The 22,773-nt window shown below is 48.9% G+C and overlaps 3 protein-coding genes across 9 annotated transcripts in view; 2 read left to right on the top strand and 1 right to left on the bottom strand.

Annotated features, from left to right (window-relative positions):
* Positions 1–1,879, top strand: part of LOC109438446 (ATP synthase F(0) complex subunit f, mitochondrial) — a 41,454-nt gene extending 39,575 nt beyond the window's left edge. For 3 of the 5 annotated variants that reach the window (XM_088796693.1, XM_074328535.2, XM_074328534.2), the window contains one exon: positions 810–1,129. In XM_088796693.1, the coding sequence (XP_088652819.1) occupies positions 810–992 (183 nt within the window). In that variant the 3' untranslated portion in view covers positions 993–1,129. Of the gene's footprint in view, positions 1–809 lie in introns of all 5 variants that reach the window. The other 2 variants (XM_019718317.3, XM_019718316.3) reach the window with 1 other exon arrangement.
* BUD31 (BUD31 spliceosome associated protein) lies at positions 1,412–11,489 on the bottom strand. Of its 3 annotated transcripts, none has more exons than XM_019718328.3 (6): positions 11,351–11,489; positions 10,194–10,334; positions 9,635–9,759; positions 3,630–3,752; positions 3,236–3,402; positions 1,412–1,658 (listed from the first exon to the last, which is right to left on the bottom strand). In XM_019718328.3, exons 3-6 carry the CDS (start codon positions 9,726–9,728, stop codon positions 1,608–1,610), a joined length of 435 nt encoding a protein of 144 aa, XP_019573887.1. In that variant the 5' UTR covers positions 9,729–9,759; positions 10,194–10,334; positions 11,351–11,489; the 3' UTR covers positions 1,412–1,607. The 3 variants fall into 3 exon arrangements, with proteins under 3 accessions (XP_019573887.1, XP_019573889.1, XP_019573890.1); XM_019718330.3 differs by having other exon boundaries at positions 11,223–11,357; XM_019718331.3 differs by lacking the exon at positions 10,194–10,334 and having other exon boundaries at positions 11,351–11,475.
* A 183-nt stretch (positions 11,490–11,672) lies between these two features.
* Positions 11,673–21,697, top strand: PDAP1 (PDGFA associated protein 1). Its single transcript, XM_019718327.3, has 6 exons — positions 11,673–11,814; positions 14,745–14,836; positions 16,125–16,232; positions 17,625–17,746; positions 19,715–19,866; positions 20,967–21,697. The coding sequence occupies exons 1-6, from the start codon at positions 11,802–11,804 to the stop codon at positions 21,023–21,025; spliced, it is 546 nt and encodes a 181-aa protein (XP_019573886.1). The 5' UTR covers positions 11,673–11,801; the 3' UTR covers positions 21,026–21,697.
* Positions 21,698–22,773: the final 1,076 nt, after the last annotated feature.

Below are 22,773 nucleotides of genomic sequence, written 5' to 3'. Positions count from 1 at the left end.
TGCTAGCGTAGCCCCAGCCGTTATATTAGTGGCCAATGGCTCACTGGTTACAGCTGATGGCCAACTAGCCACAGCTGACGGCCAACTAGTCACAGCTGATGGCCATCCAATCACAGTTGATGGCCATTTACTACCTGAGCCAGCACCTTTCCATGTGAGGCCGAGGGCCTGGAAACTTCACTCCTGGCTGTGTCCCCACATCAGGTTTTTACTTTATGTACTTTCAGGCTCTATTAGGTACATGTAAGTTTAGAATTGTTAAATCTTTTGAATCAACCGTTTCATCATCATGTGGTAAGCCTTTCTCTCTGATGCTTTGTCTGTTTCTTCCATCTATCCTCTACCAGCTTCCTTTGGTATCTGCCTAGGACATTTTGTTTGCTCCTTTTCTTTCCACCTCTCTGTAGAGACCGCTGCAGCAGTGCTGAGATGAGGGTAAGAAGGGAGACAGTGGCTGTGGCGAGGGGCGCCACTCGTCAGACTGTGGAGGCAGTTGGTGGGACCCAGCGGTTGTAGCCTGGGGGCCAGGGGTGACACCCCTGCTGGGTTTAGGAGCAGGGCCAGCACAGTTAGGAAGGACTGTCTGCAGTGGAAGTCTGGGTCTGCCTCGTCCAGCAACTTTGCTTCTCTACAGTACACTACTCAGGTATTGAGTAGCTTTTGTGCCCTTTCCTCTTAACCACCTGGAAGAGGGAACAGTTTCCCTGAGGCTAGGCCATCTGCTGTGGTTTGGGATTAGCAGTAGGTAGTGTGTAGTGATTCTAATTGTGCTCCTTGAACCCCTGAATCCCATGCTTTTCTAATTACAGTACAAAGGGAAAAACACCTACTTGGAGAAGATTGATGGCTTTAGAGCTTATTATAAGCAGTGGCTGAAAGTGATGCCAGCAGAAGAAACCCCCCATCCGTGGCAGAAGTTCCAGACCAAGCCTAAGGGGGACCAAGACAGCGTTCCCGAGGCTGCTATGGACGGAAGCCATGGGGGCAGATGATGGGGAGGCCCTGGGGGACCTCCAGCAGAGCTGGAACAAAGTGCACAGCCTACGTAGTGCTCTGTGGGAGTCCCAGGAGTCCCTTTCATGCTAAAGACACACGAACATTGCTGTAGCCTCAAGCATGAGAAAGGTCCGGCCAGAGGAAGAGCTGCAGCATTTTGCCGGCATTGGAATGAGGACAAATGCTGGGCGTAGGGTGCCTGACAAGTTCACAGTAGGTCACAGTGCAGCTTGGGCCACCTTGGCACGTCATCTTAGGCTATCCTCGCCTGACAGGTTGTAATCACTGATGAGAAAAATGAACTTGATCAGGGTCTCACGGCACGGATGAGGTGGAGTCAATATCATGCCCCAAGGGCGACTGGTCTCCAGGGCCCCATAGACTCCTGGCTCTGAAAGAATGAATGCAGGGCCCAAAGGTTTCAAGATTTATTTTTATAAATCATAGCTGATGAACACCAAAGCCTTCACATGTAGAGACCATGTTCCAACTCAGGCCTGGGGTACCACTCTGCAAGAAGAGCTGCTCCCAGGAAAGGGGGCGGCATGATAGGCAGAAACCTGCAAATCTGAAGTCCTGGGTGGAGAGGGGTCCGGGCCCGAGGGCCTGCCTCAGCCGGAACAGCCCCGGCAGCCGCAGTGCGTGCACTCAATGATCCGGCCCTGCAACAGAGGACAGCTGAGACACTGCACCCCTTCATGTGCCACCCCCACCCCCAGTAATGCTCTCGCCAAGAAGGCTGGCAATGGGACAGTCACTCCATATAGGACACCTCAGAAACTCCGTGCCAGTTCTGCATGGGGAAAACTTGGTAACTTGGTTCCCTCATGAAGATGGAAACAGCTGTTGTTCATACTAAAGTTACATCTCTGTGTGCATTTAATTTACGCAATTCAACATAAACACTTTTTCCTCTCCAAAAAAGGGGGGGAAATCTGTGAATGCCTCTTGTTACCCTGTGAAGTGAGCATGACATACTGTGCAGTAAGCTGGAGGCGGATATGCTACTGCCGGGGTCTCAGGGCCTCGCCTGGGCAGTGGAACTTTCTAGTGAGGCCCCGAGAAAGAAGGGTGTGCACTTGAATCCCCCAGGGGGACAGTCTTCGCCCACCTTGGCCAGGGGCCTGCCTGCCCAGCAGGCAGAAGACCCCAGAGCAGTGGTTTCTATTTATTTTCCTTTTTCCTCTTTTTTGGAGTAGGACTTGTCTAAGCAAACAAGATCTGATAAGTTAGGTGAAACCCAACCAACTAAATCTAAAGCAGGCTGTTTTGGCCCCAGGGCAGGCTGGGGCAGCACCCCTACCAGGCACTGCCATGGAATCCTGGTGTTCTCAGATGAGGGGGGCTTCTGCCACTCTGCCATCTGTCTCTGCCTGCCCCCCTCCCCCACCCCGAAAACTAACACCCAGGGCCTTCCCTTGGGGAGGCAGCCCTTGCTCACTTTCCACTGCTCAGAATGCCTGTCCTTGACCTTCCAGACGATTCAGGGAGATAGCTGCCTACTGGAGCTGAAGCTCTATAAGTTGTAAGTAGTATGCAGAGTCAGGGGACTGTGATGCGACACCTGACCCAGGTGTGAAAGGCTGACCCAGAAGATGGGCAATGGGGCCTGACCTCCCAGCTGGGCTAACAATAGTCAGCTAAGAGGCTACACTCAAAAGGCATGAATGGCTAATGGCCAGGCAGTAACTTCCCGGCCTCCTCCTGCAGCTCCATTTCAGAGGGGCTCGCTCGCGTCCTGAGCTCAGCTACTGCACACCCAGCACCATTCCCGAGCTGCCCATTCCTGAACTGCCCAGCCTAGTTTGGAAAAGTATGTTCTGACAGATGAAATGCAGTGTAATTAAAGCATCATAGTGAAGAAAAGGAGGCCTGGAGAAAAAGATGGCTGAAGGGTGAGCACTGCTGACCAGCCACCCTTCCCTAACTTAGTCCCAACCACTGTGAGGGTGGGTGTCGTTACTCCCGTGTCGTAAGTGAGGCATGAAGTTCAATCACTTGCCCAAAGATGGAGTGGCCCCAGACCTAGCAAACATGATTACTGCCAAACTACCTAGCATGGATTCCTGGAGAGAGGAATTTACTCCCAGGTGGAATGGCCAGCAGCACATCCAGAGACCAAACTATATTCCAGCCCCCAAAGAGTGTAAAATCCTTTGGCGTCAACTAGGACAGAAATCTGAACTGAATGTAACATCAAACTCAATCATCAGACATTGTATAGGAATAGAGACATTACCACTTCCAGCTTGCTTTTGGGGACTCGGCAAATGCAATTTGTCCCAAAATTGGTGTCCCGTGTCTGAATGCACCGCAGGCAGCATAAGTTCTCGTACCCCTGCTTTTTCCATTTTGCGATCAGGTTTTTGTCTGCGTAGCCTTCTTTAATACAATATTCATATAGTTCTGTCAAAAAGATGGGGAAAGGGCATCAGTCCATGGTGTCAGCTGGCCCCTCCCCTGGCCCATCACTACCTCATTAAAAAAGACTATTTAGCCAACAGTGTCCCCTCCCCACCTTTTTTAGTGGTTAAAAAGAATCATGAAACTTGCTGAGGCTGTTAGATCCATTACTTAAATAAATCTGAAAGCCACTCAGGCAAGAAAGGCCAAGAGTGCATTCAGCCCCTTACCTCTGCTGATGGCTTTCCGCTTGTAGAAGAGGTCAAAGATATAGCGGGTTTTCTGGTGATGGATTCTGAAGATGGGCCATAGAGACTCCACTTTCCTCTTCCCCTCGTGTGGCTCCGTCTCAGCTGGGGAGAAGGGGGCGTTGTGTTTTGTTTTAGCAGGGAGGGTTAATCTGCACATCTGATTTTGTGGTGTTTTTTTGGTTTTGTTTTATTTTTTAAAATAACTAGGAATAAAGAATCAATTCTATTTTATACCCACCAGAGTGGCTATAGTCAAAATGAGACTGACAGGTATTGAGGATGTGGACCAATAGGAATTTTCATACGCTGCTGGTGGGAAGGTAAAATGGTGCAGCTGCTGTGAAAACAGTCTGGCGGGGGAACTGGACGTACACATGTACACAAAAGCTTGTACAGGTAACCCCCGTATAACACAGCACTTCTATAACACGGTTCGAGAATTGGGGAAACCCTTCGTACAACCCGGCATCCTAGAACATGGTTTCACTCTAACAGTTTGAGAATTAGAGAAATCCCTGAACAACACGGAACATAATAAAAACTTAGTAGTGATGACGAAGAAAACATTTAATACATATTAACATGTTATAGTTTTGGTGAAAATTGCTTTAATGAAGATATTTCCCTTAATTATAAAAATATAATAGTCTGTTTTCTTAATTTTTGGAACCTAACCCCCCTTTTTTATACTAGTTCTTTGTTTTGTATAATACAGATTTGTATAACACAGGTTTTTAGGAACACAACGATGTATTCTATGGGGATTACCTGTATGTAAGTGTCCACAGCACCATTATTCACAACAGCTAAAAGGAATAACCCCTGTGTCCATCAACTGATGCACAGATAAAATGTGACCTAGCCACACAATGGAATATTATTCAGCCATAAAAAGGAAAGAAGTACTGACATACCACAACCTGGAGGAACCTTGAAAACATTACACTAAGTGAAAGAAACTAGTCCCCAAAGGCCACCTATTGTATGAGTCTGTCTTTACAGACAAAGTAAATTACTGTTGCTTAGAACTAACTGGGAGATACGGGGAAAAGAAGTGGGGAGAATGACCACTAAAGGGTATGGGATTTCATTTTGGGGTGATGAAATGTAAAATTGATTGGGGTGATGGTTGTTGCCCAACTCTGAATATACTGAACACACACCCCTTAGCTGAATACTTTAAAAGGGCAAGTTTTACATATGATTTATATCTTAATAGAGCTGTTTTTTAAAATTAAAGCAAAAACATAAGCCACATGATTTAAACATAATTGTTTTAAATTTAAAATAGTTTTAATAAATTAGAAACCAAAGAGTTTAAGAAATCATTCAAAGATAACCTCTGGTAACACCCTGGTCTTCATCCTTCTAGACCTATTTCTACAGCATAATAATTTCTCAAGGTAATTCTGGGCCTATAGATGGACATCTAATTTCATTTCCTGAAGTCCGTTAGGGATAAGAGAGAGGAAAAAAAAGGACAAGTCTGAAAGTTCATAGCAGCGGGCCTTCAGGAAATAACTGCTCTATCAGTATATAGGGGGTCAGGCAGCAGCTCACACCTGCCACGAGGCAAGTCTTTCTCTCAGCTGTCACAAATTCGTCTTTGTCTACCACCACCTCTTGGTTTTTAGGGCAGAAGGGAAAGGTGAGGAATGGTAAAAAACCTGTATCTCCCTTTCTCCAACTTTGAGGCCATTTTATTACCTAGGACTTATAATTCAGCCCAACAAACAGGATTCTGATCCATTGCGGGTGTCAAGGACACAGCAAATGCACACTGCGTACCTGCCAGGGGCGAGGCTGTGCTCTGGGTGCCCAAGACACAGCCGCGGGGAGGACAGACAAGGCCTGCAGCTGAGTTCCAGGAGAGGGAAGCTGATTACCACCTGGTGCTAAGTGGTAATGGCATAGGGAAAAAGAAAACATGGAAGGAGATGGCAAGTGGGGAAAGGGGGGACTGCCATTTTATATAGGTGATCAAAGTCACACAGGAGACATCTGATCAGAGGAGACCTTAAGAAACAAGGGGTATTGGTGGGCTGGGAGGTGGGTGCAATGAGTGAAGGTGGTCAAAAGGTACACATTTCCAGTTGTAAGTCCTGGGGATGTAATGTCCAGCATGGTGACTATAGTTAACAATACCATTTTGTAGATCTGAAAGTTGCTGAGAGTAGATCTCAAAGTTCTTATCACAAGAAAAAAAAATTGTAACTGAGGTGATGGATGTTTACTAAACTTACTATAATCATTTTGCAATATACACTTATATCAAATCATGTTGCACACCTAAAACTAATACAATGTTCTGTCAATTATATCTCAATTTAAAAAAGAAAAATGAGGGACAAACATGCTCAAGAGGCAGAGCAAACAGCAACGCTAAGATGCTGAGGTGGGACTACGTGTGGATCAAGGAAAAACAGAGCTGGGGGAGGTGAATGAGGGGGGGAGGTAGGGGATAGAGCTCGAGGGAGCTGGGGTGAGTGTATGTCTGGCCTGGGAGGCCCCAGGACTTTGGTTTTGCTCTGATGGGGAGGTGAACCACTAAAGGGTCAGTGGTATATGACTTAAAACCCTCACCCTGGAGAAGACTCTAGGGAGAGGAGACGCAAGAGGCTATTGCGGTAATCCAGATGAGAGGTAAGGGTAGCTGGACCAGGTGGTGGGGGTAGATGGGATAAAGGAGGCAAGATTTTAGATTCATGAATTTTCTAAGATTTCACTATGCATAATTTCAAATATACACAAAAGAAAACAGTTTACTGAACTCCCAAGTACCTATCACTCAGCTTCAACAATAACAGCTAGCTTTATTTTATCTAGTTCTGCCCACTTTGGGGAGTGAAGGAATTGGAAGTATTTTAAAAAGGAATCTCAAACATCAAGCATCACATTTGTAAATACATATGTATCTCTAACATACTAATGACTTTAAAAAATACCTACGTATGTCAATATCCCACCCAACACAATCAACCATTTCCTTATTAGCATCCCATAATCAGTCCATGTTCAATTTTCAGATTGCCTCAAAAATACCTGTTGACACCTGATGTGTCTGAACTAAGATTCAAACAATGTCCAGATGTTGTCTTTGATTGACTTGTCTCAAGTCTGATTTATCTGTGACAATTTTCCCTCTGTTCTGCCACCCTTTTTAGGAATCTGGATGTCTTGGATGCTTGGATAGGAGGAATAAAAGAAAGAGGGGAGTCAAGGACAGCTCCACAGTTTGTGGCCTAAGAAGGGAAGCAGCTTTGGGGTGTGAATGAGGATTCAATTCTGGTCATGTTAAGTTTGAGATGTTTTTAGATACCCAAATGGAGCCACCCAATAGGCAGTTGGTGTTTAATCTGGAGTCAAGGCTGGAGAAGACATTTGGTCACCTGGGTAAAGAATGTCGAAAGTCACGTGACTGGATGAGACCACTGATGGAAGGGCGGGGGTGAGCATGTACCTCCCCCACAACTTCAGTCCCTTCCATCTACTCTCCCCCAACCCCAAAAAAAGGTAGTGAAAGGAAAGGATTGTTGCGGTTCTGAGCCCCTTGGACAGTCTTGGCTATCACTTTGTGCAGGTCCACACACAAAGTGGAAGGCAGCTTTCAATGGGTGATGCGTCCTGCTACTCTGAGGATATGAAAAGAGGCCAGAGGCAGGAGATACCACAGCATAAACTAGACTTCGGTTTCTGCCTCTTTGCTAATGCCAAACACTGCCCCATTAACTTCAAAACCTGGGTAACAGTCCTTTTAAGGTACTAGTCTTTAAAAGTCTAATGAAATGTTTATTACGCAAGTGTTGACTATGCTTGATTTTCAATTAGTTTTAAAAAGTCCTTATAAAAACAAAGGTCTTCACAAGTCCTGGTCACAGTGCAGAGACAGTCCTTTGCCAACCTCCACAGAACCTCTGCCACACGATTCCCGTCTCTGCCCCTTATCCCTACACCAGTCTTTTGGTTTTGGTGACTTACAGGGTGACAGTGCCTATACAAAAACTTGCGTGATGAGCTCAGAGACATATGAAGATCTGAGCTAGGAAATACTGGGGAACTAAAAAAGAAAACAAATTTTCCTTCCTAAGATAACAATGCCAACTGCTTCAATAAGTGAGTTGTCCTGTACATGGCCCTCAGATCAGGAAGAAGTAAGGGCCTGCTAATGCCACTGGCTTTGGGACTTTCTGTGCCAAAGGCCACACAAAGGTCCCCCATGGCCTAGGAGTACAGCCACAGATTCCACAGGCCAAACTTGTGCTGGAGGCTCCAAACTAGAAGCTGGCAGTCCCAGCCAGCCTGAAGGCACGCTTTGTTTGGTTCTTCCCATAAAAACTATTTTTTTTTTAAGTTTGAATTTTAAATTAGAAGAGTTCACATAAAACAGCTAGATTTTTGGCTTCTCTTGGGGAAAAAAAAGGTAGCAAATTTGGTTATGCTGAGCCTGCATTCCAATGGTAAAATGGGTTTGAGGTAAGCAGCAGTTTCTGCCCCTCTCCAGGCTTCCACATCCCCAGAGCTCCCCACTGTTCCCAACACTGAAGCCAAGTCTGGTCCCAGCTGCCATCCACTGTTTTCTTTGTAGTGGTAGGAAGAGCAAAATGGGAAAGCAAAGAAATGCTAACGGGCTATCTGGTTAATAAAAATGGGAGAGAAAAGACTTGTTTTGGAGTTAAGAGTATCATATACATCTAAATACCCAAAAGTCATCCCTTAAAAGAGGAAGTAACATTTGTGACAACATGGATGGATCTTGAGAGTATGATGCTGAGCGAAATAAGTCAGACAGAAAAAGCAGAGAACCATGTGATTTCACTGATATGTGGTATATAAAACAAAAACAACAAAAGAACAAGACAAACAAATGAGAAACAGAAACTCATAGACACAGACGATAGTTTAGTGGTTACCAGAGGGTAAGGGGGGTGGGGGGTTGGAGATGAGGGTAAGGGGATCAAATATATGGTGATGGAAGGAGAATTGACTCTGGGTGGTGAACACACAATAGGATTTATAGATGATGTAATACAGAATTGTACACCTGAAATCTATGTAATTTTACTAACAACTGTCACCCCAATAAATTAAAAAAAAAAAGAGGAAGTAGATTTATTTTCAAGGATTTACAAAATCTGATTTATTACAGCATTCTCCAGTTTCTTTATTTTGAATAAAGATCTGTGTGGGGACGAAATCTTTCAGCTCAAAATGATCTTGATAACTAAGTTCTAGGTATTTAATAGAGGTTTTGAAAGAAGGAGGCAAAGTAATTTAACACTGATTTAATTAGTACTTATTGCTGGAGGTATGACTTCATAACACGGGTTAATTACCTAAAAGCTTTAAAAAAACGATTACTTTAGAAAGTAATTTAGTAAATCAATAAAAAAAATGTTTTAAAAAAAAGTAATTTAGTAAGTGGTAACACTGTGATCAAATAAGGCAAACAGAAGCTTGGGTATTCAAATAAGATTTCCAAAAACCAAACTACACTGAATTCACAAAGTACAGGATCACACAGCATTTAGAGGGAAATGAAGATGGCGCATTCTGGAAAACTGGTAGATGATGCAAAAACAAAGATGATGAAAACAGTGTCAGAGACAAGAAAAATCTGAATAAAATGTTTCAGAAAAAAGTGAAAAAACAGGATTTTCCCAAGTAAATATATTCAGTATGATTTTAAATATACATCCAGCCAAAGCAGTAAATAATTACAGGTAGACTATTTGCTTTATATTCCCTAAAGCTTTTATATTCAAATTTGTCCAAAAATATTTTTGAGGACCTTTTCATTAGTGTTATCTTACTTTCCAACACTTACTGTATTCCCACAATTAATACGTAAACAAAACATGTCAGTGTCAGGAGGTCACAGTGTTGCACTCTTTGCATTTATACTTGCATTTATGTCTGTTCCCTGGAGGCATTTAAGCCTGTGACCCTTGGATGCACCCCACCAAAACAGGAACTCCTCCACTCACCTTCTCTCATCTTTTGATCTAATTCATCCAGTGTTGGCTCAATCAACTCCCAGCCATCAGGAGGAGCTTTCCGGCTTCTTTTGACTTTAGGCATTTTATTCCCCCACAAGATACTTTGCGAAGATCTGGAGGGGAAAATTAAATGAACTGGTTTCTGAACCTCAGATACCCAAAGGAGTTCTTCACCAGCTACCATTCTGGTTCATATTCACTTCCATGTTATCTCATCTGTAAAATAGGGATAATAGAACCTACACTACAGGGTCATTGTAAAGATTTAATTATAATTGTGTATAACATACATGGCATTTAATGTGTGCTTAATCGATTTTTGTTATTATCATTAACGGATATCAACTAAGAGCCTGCCCTGTTACTGGATATTGGGAACATAGAACAATGAATAAGACACAACCTCTGTCCTCGATAAGGTGACATTCTAGCAAAGAGATAGAAAGTAAAAAGACAATTACAATACAGTATGAAAAGAATTACGATTAGGGGAGCTGAGAGAATGAGTGCTCTCATGAGGGAAAAAGACAGTATAAAACCAAAGTACCTTAGGGTCTGCTTCCCAAGAGTGTAACAGAAAAATCTCTGGTCTCTTCAGTTAGAGGCTTAGGTTCTTGTCCAGCTCTACCAGTTACTCTGTGACTTTTGGGGGAGAGGGTCACATTCCCTCCCTGGTCCTCAGTCTCATCTGTAAAATAAGGGCAGTGGAATACGAGTAGCCAGATTGCCAAGTTCTCTTTTAAACCCAACAAACATACTACATAGAGACAAGTCATGTAAAGCCCATACAGTAGTTCAACTCAAATGTAAACAGCAAAGCACTTTTTTCAAGTCTCATACCATTGTCTAGCTGGCAAAGAGAACTCAGGTTATCTCTTACCTTTAAGCATAGCTGACTCCTCTCCCCCAAATTCATTCAGTCTCTCCCTTCTGTAGGGTGTCTGATGGTTTACAAAGTCCTCCCCACCCCTAAACCTCCTTCCATGAATTCTCCTTAACAACCTTACAGATGAGGAATCAAACTTCAAAAGCTCAAGTCAGGGTCACACAGCTGGGAACTAGCAGAGTCTGACTCTGATTGGGGGGGTCCTGACTTCCAAATCAGTGGTCTTTGTACTTGTCTCCCCTACGCTGGAATCTGGTCCCTGCCCCAGCGCGCACGGGCTGGGAGGACAAAGACACGGGAATGACCGCTCTGTTATCAACCAGGGAAATGTGAAGGCCCTGGCCCAGCCTGGGAGTCAGAGGAAGCCTCCCAAGGGAGATAACAGGTAGGAGGTAAACAAGATCAAGGTGTCTGGCGGTGTAAGAGGGGTAGTTGCGCTCGAGAGAAGCGGCGAGTGAAAAGGCGTCGGAGGAAAAGAATAAAGAACGTTACAGCCAGAATTGTAGGAGAGCCTCATACAGAGGACGGCACCTGAACCGGGCTTACAAGAACAAGCAGTTTTTAAACAAAAAACGCTCTCGGCACAGAAAACAGCATGGGGGCGGGGCTAGGAACAAGAGAATCCCCTAATCTCTCCTTCCCTCAGCAGAACGAGCGAGGCGCCGCCTCCTCTCGGAAACTCACTCTGACCTCCGAGTCCAGAGGACCGAACCCGTCCCAGTCCAGGCGTTCACATCACCCTCCGGGCTAGTGCAGACCTTCGATCCCTGGCCCCAGCCATTACCCAGGTACCGGAGAACGGAGAAAAAAACACCTACCGGAACCTCTGTTGCTGTCGGCCCTCGTTTCCCTACGCTTCCGCTTCCCCGGTGATCGCTTTAGGATGAGGTCCTCGGGAGCCCCGCCCTACCTTGCGCAGAGAGCGCGTAATCTTAGGTGTCCGATGCTCTGCCTGTATAGAATTCCAGGGTCGCTGTTGCTTTTTGTCCTCACTTCCCGGGAGGGGTGGCCGGCAGACTCACGTGTCTCCCGGGGTGGGGGAGACTGAGGGTGCTGTTGCCCGGCTGCGCACGTGAGAGCCTGGACTCAGGCAGCGCGCGGGACAGTCCGGCTTCGTGCGCCGGCTTCCCTGAGGTCCCCGGTTCTTGCGACGACAGCGGCGGCGGCGCCGCGCTGAGGGTACTGGGCTGGGCGGAAGAAGTCGAGCCAGAAGTATTTCCGGTTCCGGTGTCAGTTCGAGGCGCCGCCGCCGCAGCCGCCGGAGCCGCGATGCCTAAAGGAGGTGAGGGCCGGGCGCGTGGCCCGCGGGCCTCGAGGGGCCGTTCGAGTCCGGTTCCCGCTGTCCACTCAACCCGTGGGAGCCTCGGAGAGAGGCGCAAAGGGGGGACGTCCGCGCCGGCTGAGGTCCAAGCCTGGGCCTCGACGCCCAATTGTCCAGATGGGGAAACTGAGGACCACAGTGGCCTCGAGCCACTCCCTCGGATCGGACACAGAAGGCCAGTTTTAGGGTGCGCTTCTCCTGGCCTGGAGGGTCTGAAGCTTCTGCCCTTCTAGGTTCGCCGGTGACTGAGTCACTTTGTCCCGCGCCTTGTGCAGGGCCTGCCTGGCTCGCGTGTGAAATGTGGGCCTTGGGCTCTGGTCGAGCCAGGCCTGCGTAGTGAGACATAGCTTAATGCTCTTGAGCCTGGCCGACCTAGCTTTGACTGCCCCATTCAGCAGCGGCTCGATGTGTGCCTTTGAGCCCGTCGCTTAAGCTCCCTGTGTGTCGGTTTTCTCACTTGGAAACGGGGTTACGATTGTCCCTACCTCATAGTACTGACGAGAGCCTTACACTAGGTGGAGTGCACAATACAGTGCCGGGCGGCCCTTAAGTGCCCAGTAAGGATTAACTGCTGTTATTTGTAAGACTTTGTCAGTTCCTTGGCCAAGAAGGTAAAGGATCCACAGCTTCCCAGTGCGTTGTCGTCCTCCAGCCGCTTTCCCTAAGCTTCGGTAGTTCTCAGTTTGAAGCCCAACACGTGACTTTGAAGAAGTTATTTAACTTCCAGCCTGTTTTCCTCATCTGGAACACCTGGCTGCTAATCCTTAGCCTGGAGAGTTGGGGGTCATAAAATGATAGAGCGCTGGAAGTGCCTGCCTAGCCTCTGGCACAGAACAGATGGTGGTTCTGGTAATATTGGTAGCTCATGTGTCGTGCTGGTTGAGATGCATCAGCCCACAGGAAAATCTACTTGGAGCTTTTTCAAACCTAAATGACTTCCTGACTCTGCTCCCAGAGATACTGGGTTTTACAGAGCAGAATTCATTTATACTTTGCTATCTACTAATTTATTCTGTGGTAAGAAGGGCCATGTTACCTCTGTTCCTAAGTCTCCTGTTTGGCAAAAGGAGCCTTTCCAACTCCAGAATTCTGGCTCTAGGAGTCCGACTTCAAAGGTACTTTGAGCCAAGGTTGGATGTTACAATTAGAAAGTCCTAAATATCAATTCTTGGTTAAATGATTTGGCCTTTTGGCTTGTGAAAAGCTTTATGTGTAGACAAGTTTTATATTTCTTGCTTGCATTAATTTGCTTCAAAAGCCAAACAAAACACGGGTATGTTAAAATATCAAATTCCCCATGAACAAAGGACCAACTCTTGCTTGCGTTACGTAACTGGGAAGCGTTTTTGAAGACACGAAGAGCAGATGAAAGTTACTGTAGACCAAGTTAAGGTCAGTATCTCATAGCCAAGTGTGCAGGGTGGGAGCCTGTAGTAGCCAATTTTGAGTTGTTACTATTGCGTGGACTTTTAAGAGTGCAAGAAAGGGTGTTGGTTATAATGGCAAGCTTGATCTCATAATAGGTTTTTCATGAGCATAGACTGAGACACTCCTGGGAACCGAGGTAGTCATTAAAAATGGGTGGTGTATTTTGTAGCAGCCCAATTATGGCTCTCCAGCTGCTGTCTAGGAACTCAGGGGAGGCCAGTAGCTCTTAGTGTCTCTGGAGTCCAGACTAGCTCTGGCTGTCTCACAGATTCTCTGCCCTCAGTGAGAGACTCACTTGAAATTAGGTGGGCCACAGCTTTCAGGAAAGGTTGGGGATGGGTCGAGGCCACAGCCACCCAGTTTCTTCTAGGACAAGCGGAGGGGATGCCACCCTGCTATGAAACTGGCCAATGGCTTCAGCAGGGGTCTCTATAGTGTCCTGGCTCAACAGGGTCAGACTATAAAACTGATACACTTAGATGAACTTAAAATTGCTAGTCATATTTTTAACTCTTAGATGGTAGTTAGGTTTATTTTCAGTCTTCACTTTGTTTGCCAGCTATGTTTCTTACTCTAAGCAAAATAAAGTTTTCTCCTATCTATAGGTATTAAATTTTCTCTTTCTTCCATACCATTTAGGTGAACGTGAGTGTTTTACATTCGCTCACATTTGTAGTAAATCACGGATGTGGCCAGTGGCTTTCCCCCTACACCAAATACTATTATTAGAGAGAAAAGGAAGAATCATAACAAACATTTTTGTGGTGCTTATCCCTGTGCCACGCACTGTCCCAACAGCTTTACATGTGTTAACAACTCCATCTTCGTGACAACCCTATGAAGTAGGGACATAGATGAAGAAGCTGAGACTCTGAGAGGTTAAGTACCTGCTCAAAGTCACAAAGCGAGTAAGTGGTAGAGCTGAGATCTGAACCCCAGAGTTGGACTCTAGCATTTGTGCTCTTCACTCTTCTTTGATCTTAAGTCTCCTTGTCTATAAAATGGGACCAGCTGTAATTCTTACACCGTAGGTTTGTTCTGAGGATCAAAAGAGCCCATGGCTGTGACAGAACATTGCAAGTAAAAAGAACGGTAGTGACAGCAGAGGTGTAAGTGTTACACGTTCTCATGATTGCGTCTGAGTCTGCTATGTTTGGATTCTAAGGGACCAGGGGATTTTGCCAGTCACTGTATGCGGTATGCCCTCCCCCATATCCTCCCCTCAGGTCCTGTTTGTGGGAACCTACATCCAGCACACAGTTCAGTGCCCCATCAAGTGGTCATGTGCTGCCTCTTTTGTCTTTTGAACACGAGGAGGGGAGTATGGATTTGGAGGGTGCTTGGTGAGGGATAGGTGAGGTCTGCAGCCTCCAATGAGAACGCCGCAAGCATGACAGCCCTCGGGCTGGGTAGTCAAGGAACTGCTTCCCTTCCGCCCTCCTCAACTTCACCTCCTCATGCAGGGAGAAAGGGAGGCCACAAAGGCCGGGCCCGGCAGTACACGAGCCCCGAGGAGATCGATGCACAGCTCCAGGCTGAAAAGCAGAAGGCCAGGGTGAGTACATGCCTGTCCAGGCCACGCCAGTGTCCCAGGGTGGTGCCCTGCCTCTTTGGTACCCAGAGAGGCCAGGCAAGGACCACCCATTCTCAGGGAAAGGCCTACACCTGAGGTTTGGGGGGGGGGGGGGGCAGCAAGAAGCAGGTGGGAGTCTCAGAACAACTGATGGCACTCAAGAGGGGAGCCATCCCCTGGATCAACTAGAGCTTTGTTCACTCAGCAACGATTGCCTTAGTGGGTATCTGTTCTTGGTCCTGTGTTCGTGCCTTCTCGGGGTTCTCCCTCTGCCAGGCTCTGCCCATCCCCAGGGTGAGCTCCCAGCACCAGCGCTTGTTGGCTCCAGCCCTGAGGACTGCTTGCCAAACCCATCGTAACCTGATGGCCTGCCTTCCACACCCCCAGCAGGCATAGCCGTTCATTCCCCCAGACCTTGCTTCACTTCACCTCTTCTCTGACTCCAGTCCAAGCTTAGTAGTTCCCTCTACTCTGTTTCTGCAGTGCTTTTTCCAGCCCACTGTCAGGAACAAAATATGTTTCTGTCACTGGTGGTGTCAGAATTAGATCCTCACCTGCGTAAGGGCCGGAGGGGGCACAGTCAGGCCAGAGGAGGGACACAGTTGTATAGTACCTTGGAGCCCCGAGAAGGGAGGGTGGAGGAGGGCCTGCCTAGTGGAGGGGCTGGCAGTTGAGCAGGACCTCGGAGAATGTGTAGGCAAGTACTAAGCGGGGAAGGACGTACAGTTTTTGTAAAGGATCTCTTTGGTGGGGAGGTAAGAAAGGTGGAGGGAAGGGGCGTGCTGGGGTGTTGTCGTGGGAAGCCAGTGTAGCAGGACATCTGCATGGGCAGGTTAGAGTGGCTGGCCTGCCACTGACCCTGGAGTGGAAAGCAGGGGAGGACTCGCCTGGGAATGCGAGCACAGTTTGGCAGCTGGGGGAGCAGGAGGGCAGCTGAGCAGGACTATGGTTTCTAGCCCCATGGCTGAGTCTGATCCTGGGAGATGAGGTACCTGGGCTGAGAAGGGGAACGGCATTTATGGCTGTGTGATGGGCTTGCTGGATTGTGGGAATGGCTTCCAGGCTGCAGAGTCAAGTGGATAGGCTTCCTCTGACAGGTCTCCCACTGGGAGCCAGGGTCTCAGAGTGAGACCCTTGTCATCCTTGGTCCCAGCCTTCTGCAGGCTGAATTTCTCAAGGTCCACCGTATGGGGGATGTGGGGGCCGGGGTCACAGTGTTGGGGGTTTGTTTTGCGTTTTTGATTCTGCAGGTTGTCCATTTCTGAAACAGGAAGAAGAGGAACAAGAAGAAGGTGGAGATGGGGCTGCAGGTGACCCCAAAAAGGAGAAGAAATCACTAGACTCAGATGAAAGTGAGGATGAAGAAGATGATTACCAGGTACTGAGTTTGGTGGGGGCCTGGGACGCAGACTCACTCAGCATTTATCACGTGCATATTGATTATCACAAACTCCCAGCTTGTAGGAGTTTACATTCTAATAGGGAGATAGTTACGTGTTGTATAACGACGTTTCAGTTAACGATGGACCACATATATGACGGTGGTCCCATAAGGTTATAACGAAGCTGAAAAATTCCTATCACCTAGTGACGCTGTAGCTGTATACTGTGGTGGGGCAACACGTTACTCTGCAATGTTCGCGGTGATGCTGGTGTAAATGCCAGTCCTGTAAGGGTGTAGCGCATCCAGTCACAGCAGTGGGCTATGCCCTCTAGCTTTGTAAGTGCACTCTGATGTTCGAACAACAACACACGTGCCTAATGAGGCATAGCTTAGAACATCTCCCCTTCGCTGAGGGGCCTGTGATTGGATAGACAATAAGGAAGTAAATGAACAGTATAATTTCAAGTAGTGAGAAGTATTACAGATAAAATAGACGGTGATTGAAGGTACTTAGAGTAGTGTGTGGTGAGGAGGTGGCCCGGCAGCCAGATTAACCAGTGCAAAGACCCTGGAGTGGGCACGGCCTGAGCATGTTCAGGGAACAGGAGGGGTTGGGCTGTGACTTGGCGGGTACGGGGTGGAGAGCTTAGGGATGAGGGAGGAAAGGCTGTAAGGAGCAGGGCATGCGTGTTGAAGGGGTTTGGGTTTCACTGTAGAGGGCAGTTGGTGGAGGTCTTGAGTTGGAGGGAGACATGACCAGACTTGCTTTAAAAGATTGTTTTGGGCGAAGGTCCAACGTGGCAGAAGAGAGAAACGCTATGCCTGCTGCCTCCCAGAGCACATTAAAATTATAGCTAAATTAGAACAATCAACCTTGAGAATCAGCTGAAGACTAACTGAGCAGGACCTCTGTAACTTAGGATATAAAGAAGAGGCGACAGACGTAGAAACTAAAAAAAGGAGAGAAATTGAATAGTACAACTAATAAAAGTTAAAAAAAAGATTGTTTTGGCTTCTCTGCAAAGAGTGAATTGTAGGGTGTTCAGGGTAGAAGCAGGGAGATGGTGGCTAGTACTCAGATAAGAAATTGTGGCTTATATTGGGATAGTGGCAGTGCAGAACAGTGGGTAGATTTAAGCCATATTTTCTAGGTAGATTTATTGGGGTTTGCTGAGGGTTAGGAGGGGGCCGGGGGAGAGAGGAATAAGGCCATGCTTAGGATTGTGGGGAGGAGCTGGGTGGGTGAGGGTGAAGCTCGAGTTCTGTGTTAGACACATTATGTTTGTGGTGTCCTGTATCCAGATGGGCTGTTGGGAGATGGTGGGAGTGCCTTCAGGGGCTCTGCAGGACCGAAACTCCAATGGCCAGCTTCTCGTTCTATCTTAGCAAAAGCGCAAAGGTGTGGAAGGGCTTATCGACATCGAGAACCCCAACCGGGTGGCACAGACAACCAAAAAGGTCACACAACTGGACCTGGACGGGCCCAAGGAGCTCTCAAGGAGAGAACGGTAACTTTCTGCTTCTGGGCCTGGTGACCTGGGCACATGGGCCGGGGGCTGACCTGTGGGGGGCTGAGGCACCCACCTCCTCTGAGGCCCTCGCTTTTCCGGCTCAGGTCCCCAGTGACTGTGTGGGGGCTCCAGCTATGGTGTTGATTTCTGTTTTTTCTCATTCCCCAAAAGCCACTGTAGGAGCTTCTCCAAAAAACAGAACAAAAGAATATTTTATTCACCAATAGAAATGTAGCAGGGAAAATACATAGAATCGATTCAGACCTGAGTGTTGCACTTGAAGTAATCCCGGAATGCAGAGGGTTCCGCTACATTCCCTTCCTGTAGAGCACCCCCCCTCCAGGGCCGCCACCTTACCCAGCCTGATCTCACCATTCTGGCCCTCATCCACCTGTAATGTCATGGCCGTGGAGCTTGGGAGGGGACTTAGGGACTGTGGTATCCAGAAGGCAGCACAGTGCAGGGAGGGCCCCTGGCTCTCCCCAGCCCTCACCAATTCCCAGGTGAAAATGTTGCTGCAGGTAATAGCTTCCTCAGAGGTTGTGCGAGGATCACAATCGAGTACCAAAGTGCCCTGCACATGGCCCGTTTTCCACAAGTAGTGCCCTGACTTTTGATGGCCACCAGGTGACATCAAGGGCCTTACAAGAGGTTGTGGGCTTCCTGTGTTGGCCCCATGACAGCTAAGGGGTCTATGAAAAACCCATTGGAAAGGCCCATGAATGGAGGCTGTAGAAGACTCTTCCCTCCAGTAGCTTCCTTCTCACAGTGAAAAGTGCATCCTGTTGCTACTCCTGCCTTTTGGGGTTGAGGAGTGAAAGCCATAAGGGCCCGCACCCTGCCTGCACTTAGCTTTCACTGAGGAGGCCCTGCAGAGCCTTCATGCAGCCTTGCTTATTCTAGATGCCTCCGTGCCCCCTCCTCCCTCCCAGGGTAGGATCTGCTGGGCTGGCAGGTGTTCCCATCTCATCTCTAGCAAGTGTCTTGTCCAGAGTCTTCTGGGCAAGATACCTGCTCATCTGACTTGCTTGCTGGGTTTCACCCCTCTCCTCCAACCCACCCCCGGTCAGGCTCCATGCCTCCTCATTATTCCTCAGCCCTGTGTGCTGTGAGGCCTCTGAGATGCCAAGTCCCTCCCCCAGCCTCCTGCCATGCAGGGCTACCCTGTTCCCTCCAAAACCTGGCTCTTCCAAGAACCTGGTATAAATGGGACCCCCCAGTTCAGAATCTCAGGCTTGGGAAGGAGATCCTCAATGGGAAACAAATTGCCCTCACCTCTCTCTACTTAGAAAGTTGGTGGCTGTCACCTTTGTCCCATGGGAGTCCAGCTCTTATTCCCACACCCCTATCCATGGGGGCTCCCCACTTGGGAGCAGCCTCACACACACATGAGCTTCTCTAACTGAGAAAGTGCTATTGTGTTGATCTGAGATTGGGTCTGTTCCCATCCAAGGCCACTTGGTCCACTCCTTTCTCCACTCCTTACAAAGTGTGGTTTGTAGTGCCTTCCTCCTCTTGGTCGTCTTCTCTGGACACACAGTTCACTTGGTTTTGGTCCCTCTTTCTCATGTGGACACCAGCCCCTAGTCAGCCACATCCTGCACCCCCCACCCCCACCGCCCCAGCCAGGTATGGTCCACTCTGTGCTAAGGCTTTCCAAAGGTCACAGATGCTGAGCTCACCCCCATCCTGTGTTTTCCATCTGAGGAAGCTGAGTGGACCACTTGAACTTTCCCCAGCCCCTTGAGCCTGTCGTGCAGAGGTCCAGGCCTGTCCTCTGCGTGCTTGTTGGGTGAGTGTCCATCAGGGAGGGGGCACACAGAGCCAGGGCCCCTCCCTCAGCCAGGGTGCCCCCTTCCGCTTGGGCCCCAGCCTGAGTACTTGGCCTTAATTCTGGCTCCCACATCCAGCTCAGCTGATAACAGTGGGGAAGATGTCCCTTGTGACACCATTTTATCCAAACAGAGAAGAAATTGAGAAGCAGAAAGCAAAAGAGCGTTACATGAAAATGCATTTAGCTGGGAAGACAGAGCAAGCCAAGGCCGACCTTGCCCGGCTGGCGATCATCCGGAAACAGCGGGAGGAGGCTGCCAGGAAGAAAGAGGAAGAGCGGAAAGGTAAGTGCTGAGCCTCTGGAGCGCTTGATTCTGGGCACCGACCCTACACTTCACTGGCCTTGTGAAATGGGGAGCGGTGAGATTGGAGGCCCTGAGTGTGTATGTGTGTGTGTGTGTCGGTGGCACTTGCAGGTGGCTCTTCCTATGCCCCCCCCGCCCCAGGTGTTGTGAGGCCCTAGCAGCAGCACGGAGTCAGTATGGGTTTCAGCCCTGGCAGAGCACTGTCCACCGGGTCAGGGAGGCCTCAGGGGTGTTTAGGTGTGATCTTCGCGTCTGGCAGGTCCCACCAGGGTCTCAGTTGCCTTGTGTGGCTGAGACAGCTGCCTGGGGTCACCATTGTGTCCTAGCAGCTTGGGAAGGGGGACAAGGGGCAGACTTAGAGGAGGTGTGGCCCACGTGTCTCTTCCCCCACGTCTCCAGTGGGACCAAAGGTGGCACGGGCTCCTCTAGGCCAGGTTGGCTGTGGGGAGTTGGCCTGCTTTACAAGAGTGTTCTGACTCATGTCCTTCTGTGTCCTGGTCTCATGCACGGTCCCTTGTGGGACAAGAGCCCTTAGGGATCCTGCTATCCTGCCTCCTCACCAAATAGCAAGGAAACTGAGGCCTAGAAATGGGAAACCAATTGCCTAGGGGCATTCTCACCACTGGAGATACCTGGTTAGCCCAACTCCCTGCTGCAGCTCCTGCTTCACAGACCCCAAGCAGGAAAGGACTTCCTGTGTGACTGTTGGAACATTGTTGCTGATTGTAGACTTCACGGGGAAGCGGTTGGAATTAAGGGGTTTTTCCTGGGGGTGGAGGGCAGGTAAGAAGAGTTTCTGTTTCCCCATGGAGTGTGTGTTGGTGGCCTTTATGGAGTGGGCCCCAGACTCGGCAAGAATGTTGGATACCTGGGTCCAGTGGCTTCAGCAGGAACCTCCCTTGGGACGGCGTGAGGTGGGCCCTTCTCCTTGGCTCTTTCTCTTCACCTGCCCACTGAGCCAGTTGCACACAATGTTTTCTGAGGCCTTTCAGACCTACAGGTCTGCGATTCTGGGGATGCGGCTGTGTGTGTGGAGGGGTTGTTCTAACTCTACCTTTTCCTTCCCTTTCTACCTTCAGCAAAAGATGACGCGACTTTGTCAGGAAGACGTATGCAGTCGCTCTCCCTGAATAAGTAGCGTGGCTGGAGGGAGGAGATACCAGGGGACTGGGCCATGCGTCCAGCACTGCTGCCATGGCTCGCCCACCCTGTGCCCTGGCACCACTGCAGCAGCCCCTCAAGACAAGGAGCCCCCCACAGCCTGGGGCCTCCTCTTCATCTTGGCACAGAAATTGTTGGGGGGATGGTGGGAGGGGGGCTAGGGGGAGGGGCAGCTGCTATCTTTGCTGACAGAAAGATGCAGGACAGCATTTCACATGTAACCATTTGAATGTTTTTCCTGTTTTTAGAATTCAGAACCCTTGTTGGGGGTGCCTGGGAGGTGGGGTAAGAAGAGCTTCGGTTTGTCCAGTAGATTGCACGGTGGGGGGCGGTGTGCTGGGGGCAGCTGCTGGCGAGTTTGCAACAACCAGCCTGTCTGTTGCCTGGGTGCTTACACAGAGAGGCTGTCATCTGGGAGCCCCTGCCCCTGGGTCCCTGAAGGGTCATGGCTCATCCCTGGCCAGTTCCCTCCGACTGAGGCCTCTCCTCTGCCCTTCCCTGCCCCATTCCTACCCGTCTGGCCAGGGCCCGTTCTTAACCCTTCCCATCAGTCATTTCAAGAAACCTGTTTACTGTTCAGCACCCAGGCAAAACGCGCTCCACAATTCCAACTTGTATATTTGGCAGATTAAACTTGACATTATCGTAATCCTTGTTCTGTGATCCATCTTGGGTCCCTCTGCCCGGGCTGTTTCCACCCAGCAGGGCGTTGTGTCCCTCAGAGCAGGCCTACCCCACAAGGTCCAGGGGCACATCCAAACGAGAGTGCGGGATACGAGAGCCGGCCCCCTCCACTCCCCTTTCAACAAGTAGGGATTTTAGGCTGGAATAGCCAGGGACCCTCCCACGTCCAAGCAAGCTGGCAGCAGCACCAGGCCTCCCTGTCCTGCCCTCCAGGTGCCCCCTGGTGTTAACAGCTTCAGGATTTCAGTGCTAGAAGGAAGTATCCCCAAAATGGATACCCACCATGACTGCCACGCATTGCCTGGTTTAGACCTTACCATCCAGTGTGGTGGGGCTCGCAGCTGGGACGCTGGGGCTCAGCACAATTGCAAGGGCTGCCTGCAGGCTTGGCCACGGCACCTCACGCCCCTGCACCCCCACTGTGGGGCTCTGCCTCATGAACAGTAGCATCCTTTGCACACAGTCCTGAGAGGTCAGTGACGGGGTGCCACGTAGGAGATTGGGCCTGAGGTCAGACGGATTTAGTGGCAGAGATGGACTCAGGCCCCTGACTCCAGTGACTGCTCCCACCCCTGGGCTTGACTGTGCTGAAGGTCAACAGCTCTGGGCGCCCCAGAGAGGGATACCACAGCTGCCAGCATCTAGCGCACCCTGGCCTGCAGAGAACCCCTCATTCCTAGACTAAAAGCCCTTAAGTAGATAACTAAAAAGTATATGATTAAACAAACAAAAATAACCCTCTGAGTAAAAGAAATGGGGGGAAATTGTCTTTAAAAATGAGCATTTATCAGAAACCAACTGCAAACATCAAATAGAGAAATACTAAATTTCAGTTAAAGCCCAGAACCAGCCTGGGATGTACAACCACTTGTCCAGGAACCTAACTACTAAATGAATGACAGGAAAGGCGCCTGGTCCTGGCAGCCCCTAGGCAGGACTGCAGTGGGGAAGGAACCATGTGGGGGGAAGGCCCTTGGATTGATGGATCATTTGGCTGGCAAACTAAAGCTACCTATGCCCGTGCAAAACCTAACCTCTTCT

This window comes from Rhinolophus sinicus, chromosome 3 (assembly GCF_057876585.1).
Source record: "Rhinolophus sinicus isolate RSI-liver-muscle chromosome 3, RSI-T2T, whole genome shotgun sequence".
Lineage (NCBI taxonomy): Eukaryota > Metazoa > Chordata > Mammalia > Chiroptera > Rhinolophidae > Rhinolophus > Rhinolophus sinicus.
Note: the sequence above shows the minus strand (reverse complement) of the source record. Positions and strands in the feature narration are given on the sequence as shown.